This window comes from Gallinula chloropus (genome assembly GCF_964237585.1).
Source record: "Gallinula chloropus genome assembly, chromosome: 2".
Lineage (NCBI taxonomy): Eukaryota > Metazoa > Chordata > Aves > Gruiformes > Rallidae > Gallinula > Gallinula chloropus.
This window is the reverse complement of record NC_140086.1, coordinates 155,423,715-155,435,927: the sequence shown is the minus strand read 5'-3', so window position 1 is coordinate 155,435,927 and position 12,213 is coordinate 155,423,715. Positions and strand designations below refer to the sequence as shown.

At 43.6% G+C, this 12,213-nt stretch overlaps 1 protein-coding gene across 5 annotated transcripts in view; it reads left to right on the top strand.

Moving 5' to 3' along the window:
• DPP6 (dipeptidyl peptidase like 6) overlaps positions 1-12,213 on the top strand; it is a gene marked incomplete at both ends in the record, with an annotated part of 573,668 nt that overhangs the window by 311,920 nt on the left and 249,535 nt on the right. For 2 of the 5 annotated variants that reach the window (XM_084280507.1, XM_084280505.1), the window contains one exon: positions 956-1,012. The exons of the other annotated variants lie outside the window; for them this stretch is intronic. In XM_084280507.1, the coding sequence (XP_084136633.1) occupies positions 956-1,012 (57 nt within the window). Of the gene's footprint in view, positions 1-955; positions 1,013-12,213 lie in introns of those variants that run through there. 5 annotated transcript variants of the gene reach the window in all.

Here is a 12,213-nt window from a genome sequence, read left to right as displayed (position 1 = left end):
GGCAGCAAGGATAACAGGAATGCAAAGTGGTCCCCGTCACATCAGGGACACGGAGAGGGGTGTGGGGGGGTTAGGGGCACATTTGACCCTGGTGAATGCCCTACCCTTTGGCAGGGCATCCAGCGGGACCCCAGGGAGCGCTGGTACTATCAGGGTCCCATGAGTGTGCTGCCCCTGGGAGCACACACTGCATCCTCCAAAACTGCACTGGCAGCGGGACAGAGGCTGCCCTTGGCACAGCTTTCCTTTCATAGCCAGGGAGCGCCGGGGCATGGAAACCTCAGCAAGTTGGGAGAGAAGACGAGAGCGCGTCTGCCAGAAACTCCGCATCCGCGGGACTCCCATCTCCGGCAGCGCGGGCGGGATGCCGGATTTAATCCCTGAGCGTGGGGGGCCTGCCACCCCTTCCACCCCGGCTGCGGGAGGGGGGATGACTGCCGAGCTCTGGCTCTGCACATCACCAGCGAGCAGCACTTTGTGCTACCAGGCGTCCGGTGCATGCGCAACGCGAGGGCTGCCGCCGTGGAGGTGGGGAGCGAGGACCACATCGCTGCCTCCCGGCTCCGAGCTGCCAGTTGCTGGTTGCCAAGCAGTTATCATTGTTTCTGTGACGATTGCAGAGGCTGTTGCTAATTGAAGAAGCCCCCACAGCATCCTTCTCTCTGCTTCTGCTTCTGCTTTTATTTTAGAGGCTGAAGGTGGGGGGGTGGGGGGGAGGAGGCAGCTAGACTAGTGCTTTTTTATATTGCATTTTTATTTATTTCTTTTTGTGGGGGTGGGAAATTTCTCAGCCGGTGATTAAGTGATGGACTAGTTACTCATCCTTATCCCTTTAGTCTTTGTGTGTGTGCGTGTATGTCTGAGCACACAGACAAGCTTACACACACACAGGCACACACACACACACAGAGTGTAAAATCCTGTTTGCCACTGCAGTGGGCACAAATAGGTGAGCATGACTACAGCCAAGGAGCAAAATGCATCAGGGAAACAAGTCCAACAACAAGAACAGGTAATGCTTATTTTCCTCAATTTAAAATGAATGCAGATTTGCGTTGCACGGCTCTGTGTTTCTTGTATGATTTTTTTTTAATAATTTTTTTTTCTTAATGTACTTGGTGTGCATTCCTAAAATTGTCAACTGAGTCACCAGTCAGTGGCAGGAGGAAAGTGCTGTGTGGCTGGGTTCAAGGTCTGCTTTCTCGGTGTGTGTGGAGGCTTGTGGGGGGGGAAAGCTGAAATTCTGCTATTTTTAACAGCCTGTACCTCTTGCTGAAGGCTATAGAGGTTTGTTCTGTAACTTGTTCTTCTGGGTCTGTGTCGGGGGCAGGATGTTGGGACGGAGGCCCCTTCTCACTGGAGGAGGGGGTGGGGGGGTAAGGCTTTTTAACAGCCCCTCTGCAGATGGATGTAACATTGCAAAAGTGGGTTTTGGCATCCGACTTTGTCCTGCACTTTCAGGGATTTTTGTTTTGTGCCTGACATTTCCTTGGAGGGACAGTTCAGAGCACAGCATGTGCTCAGGCTCTCTGTGTGCAAGCAGTGATGGTGGAGCAGGGGGGAGGCAAAAAGCAGCTGTAGGTAGGTATAACTCCCATTGACTTTGGGGAAAATCACGGTGCTCACACCATTGCTGAACTTGGTTCATTTTCTTTTTCTTGGCAGGTGCTTTACGTGTTTCTGTAGAGGTAGAAAGTTAAAGACTTGATTTGCAAATGTCATGCCTGTTTTTGTAGAGGGTATTCCTATCTGACTGCACTTACCTGGACAGGATGAAGTCAAAACTTTCCCTGTCAAAAAAAAACCCAAATCAGCGGGTGGCAGAAAAAGGGGACATTTCCTCAGTTGTAAAGGATAGGCATGGCTAAGAAGTGGTGGCAGAAGGGAAAGTCTGTCTGTGATCTCAGAGCTCCGGCTGAGGATGGCAAAGGTCCGTGGGCTCCTGGCGCACCGGCAGATCAGCAGCTCCATCCTCAGCACCAGCTTCCCCTCCCCACGCTCGGCCCTGTGCCAGTGGGGACCATGGACGAGCCTGTACGCTCCAGTTCTTCGATTTTTGTCGTCTCCTTAAGACATTGGAAGTTCACCGCTTTAATCTTCGGTTAGGACAGCACAGGAGGATAATTTAAACAGATCTCTCAGGGCACAAATTAATTCTTAAAATAGTTCTTCCTGGCTTGATGGGCTGAGAGAGCCTTGCACGTTGTTTTTCTTCCCTTTTTTAAAAATTTTATTTTCCCTTGGTGCTTTGTTTTAGGGAATTGGGGAAGGGAAAAGCATGGGAAGGCACCACAAGTAGCACCACATAATCAGCATTTTCAGGGTGACATTTTGCTGCTGGTCAAAAAAGGCTCAAAGGTTCAGTTAAAGCAAGAAAACAAGTTTGATACTGAGGGTAAAGAGGCTGTGCCTTCATCCAGCCTTACATCTGTTGGGCTTCTCAGCTTCTCTGTCCATCTGTTTTGGGAAATGTATTTTTGTCACTGTTTGCTGCGGATTAAAATTAGTCTAGCTGTGTTTCTGGGAGCCAGGGGTGTGTAAGTGCCTTTTCTGAACAAGGAGAGCTGTGGGGCTGTCCCCTCCTCCTCCTCCTCCTCAAAGCTGTGTTGGGTTTTGTAAGTCAGGAAGTGTAAGTCGGTTGTGTTTTATAAAGGAGAAGTGTTCTTCCTTTAAAATAGCGTTACCTGCCTAGTGCCATTTTGCTACTGGCATGCCATGTCTATGCCACTTCTCTCTTCCCACAAGTATAAAATGCCCAGAATAGGTCTTTAGTATTATGTAGAGTCTTGATTGATTATATCCTGTAGCTGATTGAGTTGCAATTATACCCATATGGTACACTTAAAGATTCTGAAAGTACATGCTCTCTCAGCTCTGCCCTAGTGAGAGCATGAAATAGAAATATCAGGCATATATAAATATAAATGGTATTGATGAATATTAATGTTTGGGTCTGTAAGGAACTTTGTTCACAGCTGTAATTTTATATATATATATTTTTTTTTTTTTTAATGTGTGTTCACAATACATTATTAGTAAAATGTCTTAGCAGTGGGGGGGGGAGTGTTGAATCCAATCTGTGTCTATCAATTTAGTGTACTTGTATCTTTTAGCACCAAATGCAGATCTAAACCCTTACTCTATTTTAAACAGTTTGTGACTGAAAAAAGGCTCTATTCCAATGCTATTTCCAGCTGAAATTCTATTTCCAGGCTTGTGCGTATTAAGGATTGCTGAGGGTTTTTTTTTTCCCTCTTGCTTAAAACTGATCAAGAAACTGAAAATTGTAGCTGGGAGACAACTGAAGGCAGAGAGTGCTAGTCTGTAGAGGACTGAGTCTTTTTCAGAAGCAGCTGCTGCTGTCGTAAGTGATTGTGACCATCCCTTTCCTGTGTTCCTTGCTGTGACATCCCCTGGATCCAGGGGCAGGCAAGTGGCACGGTTGGCTTAAGTCTACGCCGTGTCCTGCCACGCTAACCCAAATGGAAGCTGAGCACAAAAAGGTGCTGCAGGACCAGGGTGGGGAAAGTTTGAAAACATCTGCAGAAGCTTTGCCGGTAGAAGTTTAAAAATCTGGTTCAACCCCATGTGTCTGTATGCAAATGAGGGGCTGTTCCATCTTGAGATTTACAGAAATAATAATTAGAAAATTATTGGGTTGTGGAGATAAGCGATGCACGGCCTTACCTGCTTGAAGCCAGGCAATGAGCATCCCTTTCTTCCCTTTGTTAATTAAAAAATGTTTCTTTCTGATAAGCAGTGTTGCTCACCTCCATGCCAGTTAAACTCTTCAGAATTTTAATCATTTATCTCCTTGCTTATCTGTTTCATGGGCCTGAACTTCTAGTCTTTTGGGCATCACGAACAGAAAACATTCTGTAAGTCGTATGTAATACTGTCTCTTCCTGTCAAGTTGTGGTTGCTTGATCAAGATGTAAGTTGAATGCAGTTGCTTCTGTACGCTTAGGTGCTTTTGACACAGCCATGGTTTCTTGTTCAAATGGTTGGAGTTGGATACCGTGCAGCATACAATGATTACAGTTGGCTTTCTGCTAGACCCAGTGCTCACAAGTCCGTAGAAAAGCTTGCAGACACAAATAGACTTGGGATCCAGCTCAAGAGAACTGGTGAATCTCATTCTCTGTCTTGGGGATTGTTAGCTGTATGTGTGAATATACCATTAAACCCACTTTTGCATCAAAAAAAAAGGAGAAGAAATAACAACAGACCAAGTACTGGGTTGATGTTTGGCAATTTACACTGGTTGAAGATCCTTGTGTTTTAATATGAGCCCATAAATTTGTTATCTTTGTTCAGCCCAATTCTTGCTACTTTTAATGGCCTTTGGGAATGCAAATAGCTCTACAGCTATACATAAAAAATGAGGAGGCTGTTTTTTTATGAAAATGTGACGATGGGCATAATGCTAAAATGAGACTTTCGAGTATTTTTACGAATGAATCAGCATATTGAGAATAACAGGATCACAGATTCTCAAAGAACACCTTTCATAAAATATATTTAAAGATTTTTTTTAATATTTAAAGGAGCTGGTCTTGTTCAGCCTAGAGAAGAGAAGGCTGCGGGGGGATCCTATTGCAGCCTTTCAGTACCTGAAGGGAGCAGAGAAACAGGAGGGGAATCAAGTTTTTAAAAGGATACACAATGGCAGGACAAGAAGAATGGATTAAAGCTAATGGAAGGAAGGTTTAAATTGGATATTAGGGGGAAGTTTTTTACAGAGAGAGTGGTGAGGTGCTGGAACAGGCTGCACAGAAAGGTGGTGGATGCCCCATCCCTGGAGGTGTTCAAGGCCAGATTGGATGGAGCCCTGGGTAACCTTGTGTAGATCCAGGCCTGGAAGTTGGTGGCCCTGCCTGTGGCAGGGGGGTCAAAACTCTATGATCCTTGGGGTCCCTTCCAACCCAGACCATTCTATGATTCTATGAATCAATTGGCTAACTAGGTACTTGAACACTGAGAGTAACTGGCTGTTCCCATTCCTTTTGCTGTACAGCGAAGAACTGTCACGGGCTTGCAGGGAGCGATATGCTGCTCTGAAATGTGCACATGTCCTAGGCAAGGCTGTTACGTTAATGATTGTTTGCATGCAACTCTATGTAAAACACCAAAAATCAAGCAAGGAGGCACAATAGCTTGAGGGCTGCCTTTTATTGAAGTAGGCTCTGTGGAGGAGTGGAGCCACATCAATAGAACAGTTCTGCCTATTAGCTGTCATTAAGGTAATCAATTTTGAATTTTACAGAACAAATGGAATCCCAAATAACAGATATCCTAAAGTGGAGAGAGAACATATTTAACTTGGAAAACCTAGGCCAGATTCAGGAATAAAATGATGGAAAGTTTAATATTTCATGCTCCTAATGTTCCCCTGCCACTCTGTACTTCACAGAAATAACCTGTAGTATCCTGAAGAGTGAGTACAATTGGAGTATCTAATATACTATGTTGAAATGTGCCTCTATTTTGAGCAAATTTATCCATGAAGGAAGAAAGGCTCCACTTCAGGTGCATTATGCAAGCTTTTCCCCTACACAGTTATAATTCAGGTAATTGTGGGGTTCCTGTGGCAGGGGGTGTCAATTCCTGGATAGCCTGATGTCTTCCTTCAAGGTCATAAATGTCTTCAACCATTGTGAGCCAAATCTTTTTCTATTACTTCATTCCCAGAGTAGATTGAACTAACACATAGGGGTGAGCTTACATTGGGGAGTAGTGTGGACCCATCCCATGAGGGTGATAGAGATGATACTGAGGTCCCAAGCACACATTTGGACAGGGAGTTATTTCAAGCTAGTTTCAAGACTGCTGTGAATGTCCATTAGTGATTGAACAGCATCTTCTTGTTTACCTTCATTTGGATGACCAGTTTGTGTCCTCAGAGGCCATTATAAAATGTATGTTAGAGCACGGTAAATAGGCACAATAGGGAGATTTGGTCAGTAGTACAGTTCTGAAATGAACAAAAGTACTATAAGCACCTCACATGTCTTTGGTAGGGATGTGGGATGTGGTTAAATAAATGTAACTTCATGTTACCCATGTTCCTGTGTTTCTGTATCTGTAGATACTCTTAAATGTCCTTTTTTTCTCTTTTTTGGTTTTTTTGTTTTGTTTTGTTTTGTTTTGTTTTTGTTATTGTGAGGCATGACTTAAAATCTACTCACCTGGGTGCTGTCCAGAAAATCATTCTCCCTGGGTCTTGGTTAGTTCAACATGTTTTACCTGAACAACTGAGGCAGCCACAATTCTCTGTGACACTAAAACCCCCTTACATCACATACACAGTACAAATTGGCTCCAAAGAGTACAGGATCCCTTCATGCCGTAAGCAGGCCATAGTGCACAGCAGGCTCAGGCACATATGATAGGTTTCTATGATTCTATGATAACAAAGTTGTGGATTTGATCTGTTGAAATAGGGAAGGGACTTTGCCCTTTTATTTGTTGGAACCATCCCTGGTGTATGACAGACTACAAAGAGCCCGTACTGAATCTTCTGGTGTTCTTAGCAAGGTTTGAGATTATGCCTTGTAACTTTATGTTTGGAGGCAGGCTGAGCTTGGGCTGTGTTACACAAAGCCCTGATTTATGGTCCCATTAGCTGGCACAGTCAGACTCCCTGCTGCAGCACCCCGGTGGCATAAAATCCATGCCGAGGAATTGAGGAGCACCGTGACATACGTCTGCGGTACCCAGATTCAACAGTGGGCTGAAAGGAGCTTGGCCTGGAGCTGTTGAACAGGTGGGAGTGAGTCTCCCAGGAGATGAGCTAATTTAGTGTATTATCTCAGTGACTTGTGATAGCAGAGCTCCTACGTTCTTGGCTGGAGTTGAAAACTGTCATATCCCAAAGGTGAGTCCCTGCCTGTGAGGATCCCTCATTCTCGCTGACTTGCGGCGTTATTCTGGCTGTGATTATTAAAGCTGTACAGGACCAGCTTCCACTTTAGGGAGGTGTCTGGCAAAGAAAAGAGAAAGAGGAGAAACCCAACTCTGGCTTGCATAGAAAACAAGAGGTTCTATTATATTTTTTTAGTTCTAATGGAACTGCTTAGTGTTGGTTAAGTGCATAAGTTTTTACAAATAAAATTTTTTATATGAGACAATACTCTCTTTTTTTTTTTTCTTGATAACAAGTCTGTAAATTACATATATTATTGTAGACCCAACACAGGCTTTCTCCAGGAAGTCTTAGAGAACATTTGTGTTTCATTCTCTTAATGGTATCTGATCTATTTCTCAAGAGATTAAATTTCTGTAATAGTGCTCCTGAGAACACTGTATTCAAGAACATGAAATTGCATCAAACTGGCAGTCTTTTCAAGCTGTTAATTTGCTGTGAGGAATGCAGGCAGCTAAGCAGTGGGGAGGGGGAGACAGGGATGGAAAGGAGCACGTTTGGCATAAAACTGAAGTCTCAGGAGAAGGCTGTCGAAAAGGTTTTTTGGTGTTCAGTATTGAAATGGAGTTGCTTCTGGAAGGTCTCAGATGTGTCAAGACCACATTATGGTTGGTGATCTTCTAAGCACACAGCTTCTAAGGGTTGGCATGCTTCCACAGAATGCTGCTGGGGATTGTGTGTGCTTTGCAGTGTGGCTGTACCTTGACGGGTCAAGTGGGATGTGCTCTGCCACTTGACCTTGGGATGGTGTCAGTTGACTCCATGCCCTCCATTCCTGGCAGAGGTACCTGGAGCTGCAGTCTTTCTCATTAAGTCTTTCTTTTGTTGCTAGATCAAGACAGAATAATTTGTCTCTGAAGTTAACCAGATATCTAGGGGTCACAAGGCTGTGCTTGAACCCTACAAGAAAAAAGTCTTAAATTTTTATTTTTAAAAAAAAAACCCTTATTTTAGAGCATCCAGTGCTTCATTCCAGTTGTGGGGCATTAGTGCTACATGTGCTACAGACATTTCATGAACAGTGGCTTCGCCTGCTTTCAGTTTCATAAGCCTTTAATGCTGTGTCTCTGTGATCTTTATCACTAAACTGTGGAGAATCATGGTCACTTTGGACAATGTGGGAGAAGGTAGCACCTGGGAAATTATGTGAGTACAGAAGTACCTATTAGTTAGTTTATTCTGTATATTTTTCATTGAAGTCTCTTGGTTTTTTTCCTTTTTTTTTTCCCCCTTCCTTTCATCCTTTCTTTTGTCCTTCTGTCCTTTCTCTGATTCTAAAGTGGGATGTAAGTAAGTGAAATGGATTCAGAGAAAGGAGAGTGCTGGCAGCAACAGATCAGGAAAGCTGAGTGCACTCCTCCAAAGGGCTGCAGAGAAGAACTAGCTGCAGGAGTGAGAGGAGTACATTCAGCAAGTTTGCAAAACCTTCCTTAAACAGAGATTTGGGGAGTGATCTGTTTTTGAAATCAATGAAGGTGCGTTGGAATGGAAAGGTGAGTTAGTACCAATTTTTGACTAAAGGGTAAAGTTTGAGTGGGATATTCTGGTGGGTTTGTGTGATGGTTCAGTGGTTTTAGTGCTTCTTGTGCCGCAGGCTTCTGTCGTGGCTTTGAGCAAGAGTGTTAGACATAGGTCCTCCATGGCAGTCAGCAGGTGCTCATCTCCTGTGACAGTCCATTGTCACCTTAAATTGGAAAGAGAAGGAAAAAAAAAAAGACCTGGGGGTTTCCTGAGGATAAGCACATGAAATAGGAGTTCTGAGGTACAGTCGTAAGTCAGGCTGTACAAGTGAGTACCTGAGATATCAGAGAGATGCACTCCTTGACATTTAGAGAATGTGGGGAAAGGGTCATAGGATAAAACCTGAAAGTTCAAACTTGTTCTAAAGACTGAGATATGAATAAGAATTTCAGCAGAAAAAGATCAAGATAAACGTAAATCTTGGCAGGACTTCAGATAGTTATAAGCAAACTTGCAAATGAGAGAGAAAATGCATAGAATTTTGGGACTGTATCTGATTTTAGGATTTTGGGAACTTCAGGCAATTTCAGAGTTTGAGGTAAGACAGAGCTACATCTTTCAGGTCTCTGCTGCGTGCTGCAGAGAAGGACTAATTGTTTTTCGATAGGAATACTGTGGTGTAACTAGGAGCCATGGAGATGAAATGGAAAAGCAAATGGACGGATGATGAGCCAGGGATATGTGTGGGCATGGGTAAGAGCAAAACCTTTCAGAAGTGGAAACCAGATGCTGAAGCTTGGGCCCTGGGAGGTTGATGGAGGCATCTTCCTGAAAGTCAGGGTGAGGCTATGAGCCAAGGCAGAAGCCCAGAGAAAGCCCTTATAGAGAGAAAGCCTGACAAATGTTGCAGAGCAAGCTGTTAAATGTGATGGAAATGGAGAGGACATGGCTACTTCCCACCACCATTAGTGAAAGTCCTCCACAGATTAGGGAAAATGAGAGGAGAGGGCTGGAGAGTAACTATTAACTGTCTGAATTGGAACTACAGCAGAAGTGTGATTGGATTTGGTGGTGAAGGAGGCTTATGGAGGAAGAGGAAGCTGCAGATAGGCAGCTGTTTCAAAAGAAAGCAGGGAGCACTTGGTAGCACCTTTCCCTGTCCCACAGAGATGTAGCAGCAGGAGCAATGAGGAACAAATCAGCTGTGGCCATGTTGTATAAGGTTATGGTTCAGGTGATGGCCCCCTGGTCAACTACCAAGTTGTAGAGGGTAACAATGGTGCTTTACTTCCTGGGAACCCAGTGGAGGATCTCAGCAGGCTTTGCAACCTTCCCAAGGGCTTGCAGTGAGGGACAGTGGCTGCTCTCCGTGCAGAATGTTGGTGATGTGGTGGCACTGATAGAGGAATGAGGTCCAAGATAAGGACTCGCTGCAAGCCTTGTATGACAGAGGGAGTTCGGAGCACTGCCTCTTCTCTTGCCTTTGCTGGGCTTTCATATTGTAGCCTTGGGCACTGCTTTGTCTTGGTATCTATAACATATTGATAACCATTTACCCGCCTGCCTTGAGGGACGCAGTGAAGATGGTTACATCTTTGGCAGCTCTCAGATACCCAGTGTCTCTTTAGAAATATGCTGCCTTCCAAATAAGTACTTAAATACCACATTAACGAAAGACACTTCCTTCCATTCTGTTGCATGGAGGGTGGGGTGGAGAAAAAGCAGCAGCCATCTTTTACAGGGGAAAATATCCCTGGAAGACTAAGAGGAAAAAAACAGTTAAGGGCTTTGCTTCCCTCATTCTCCCTTGTATTACCCATCCTTGTTGACTTAGCCCTTACTACTGCTGGAGTAAAGCTTTTTTTTTTGAGACATGATCCATGTGCTGTACGCAGATGTGTGGTAACTGGCAAGCATTGTATGGCTGTTGTTGTTAGGAGATACAGTTTTGTGATGGAAACTGCAGGTGGAAAGTGCAGATAGACCATAATTTCTGAAAGTGAGATTTGGCCCAGTCTGCGGGACAGCATCAGGTGACAGAGGCATAACAGGGACTCTTTTGTGGGATCTCACCTTGTTATACAGCCCTGCAGCACCAGCATCATGGTCGTGCCTTGGTGGGAGAGGCTGGGAAAGGATAGGACAGGCATTGTTAGAAGGCATTTCCCCTGTCTTCATGACCACCCTAAGAAAGCCAGATTGCAGAAGATAGGCTAGGTCCCCTAGAATTGGCATGTACGGGGATGGAGAGAGGTAGTGGAGAGTCACCAAGGGAGCAGGAGTGTCTAGACATCTCCTCTCTGCTGCTGTCTTAAACTTGGTGAGTCACCAACAGCCCTTTGGTGGGCAAACACACTGCCACTCTCCTTGCATGGAAAAGCCTCATGCACCCATTGCATCTGCTTTCACACACAAATCTAGGCTGAGTGGAGAATCAAGCCCTGAATATGTCTCATGGTGAAGGAGGGTGGGAGAGGCCAAAGCACTTAAGAAAGTGAGCTTACGCATGAAATGATGATGTGAAAACCCATCAGGAAGAGGAAGAGGAAGAGTTTGGGTGGAATAGTAGAAGTGAGAAAATCTGAACGCTGAACTGTTGGCTGGCTGGGGTTTCTTAACCACTCAGCTTACGTCCTTACCTTTCTCAGTCTGAAAACAAATGGTTGTTGCTTTTATTGTTTATAGAAACTAAACCAGATTAGAATAAAAGTGAATTTTATATAAAGATTCACAATGCTTTGGCTGAAGTACTTTATATTACTGCTTAACTGCTGCTGAGCTTGAAATTGGAGAGATAATAATCCTTCATCTGAAGCAATTAGTCTGCAGTTTTTGACTCCATTACCTTTGCTTATGTCTGCAGCTGAATAGTTACATGCAGATATTTAAGGCTTAGTTGAAGTATATTATTGTCAAAAGTGAAATCACAACTTAGACATTAATTTATTGTTAATTTAGCTTGTCAGAAGTACCATAATAAACATGTTATTGACTGGGGGTGAATGCATACAGTAGCATGTTATGCGGAATGCATTTTAGGTCTTTAATTTAGTTTAATCACCCACTGTGACCAACCTCTCAACTCTTTTTGTGTAGGGTTTAAAGGGGTTTGATACTTAATCTTAATGTGGTTGTAGGAATTAATGAATGGCACATTAAGTTGTAACCAGACTGAGAGCACTCTGACAGCCTTACACTTCTATCTTTCTGTTTTCCTGGCCAGGAGCAAACAGCTTATTTTCAAATGCATGCAGAGCATTTTGTGACTACTGTTAGAAATCCTTGAGAAACTTAAGGATGTACATATTGCAGCTTGGCCCATATCAAAATGAGAGAAAGAGACATGAAGTCATGGGTTTTCAGTTCTGCAGATGGCAAAGTGGATGATATAGCTTGAAGGACGTAGTAAGAAAGAACTTTGGGGGGTTTATTATTCTGAGATACAGTGATATTAGATAAAATGGAGGAATTGCTTAAGGTGGGGTGGGATAACTAAACTTTTTCTTTTACATCCCAATTTTCAGATTCTGCAGATGCCATTACACTGAGTGTAATAATCATTGAGTGCACCTTGTAGCAGGAAATTTGTATCTAAACTTTATTTTTTTCTACATAAGAAATCCTTCACTTTGCACTTTAGAAGATTCAAAGATGTTTCAGTATCTTTGATGCAAAAGTTAATTTCCAAACATTGCTGAGGATGCTGATCCATTGAATCTAATGAGTATTTGAGATTAATCTTTGTGAGCTTAATCATTGGAGGCTTCAGTTGCATTAAATTTAATTCTTTTCCATGGTCTTTTCCTCATAAGGTATAATACATAGTT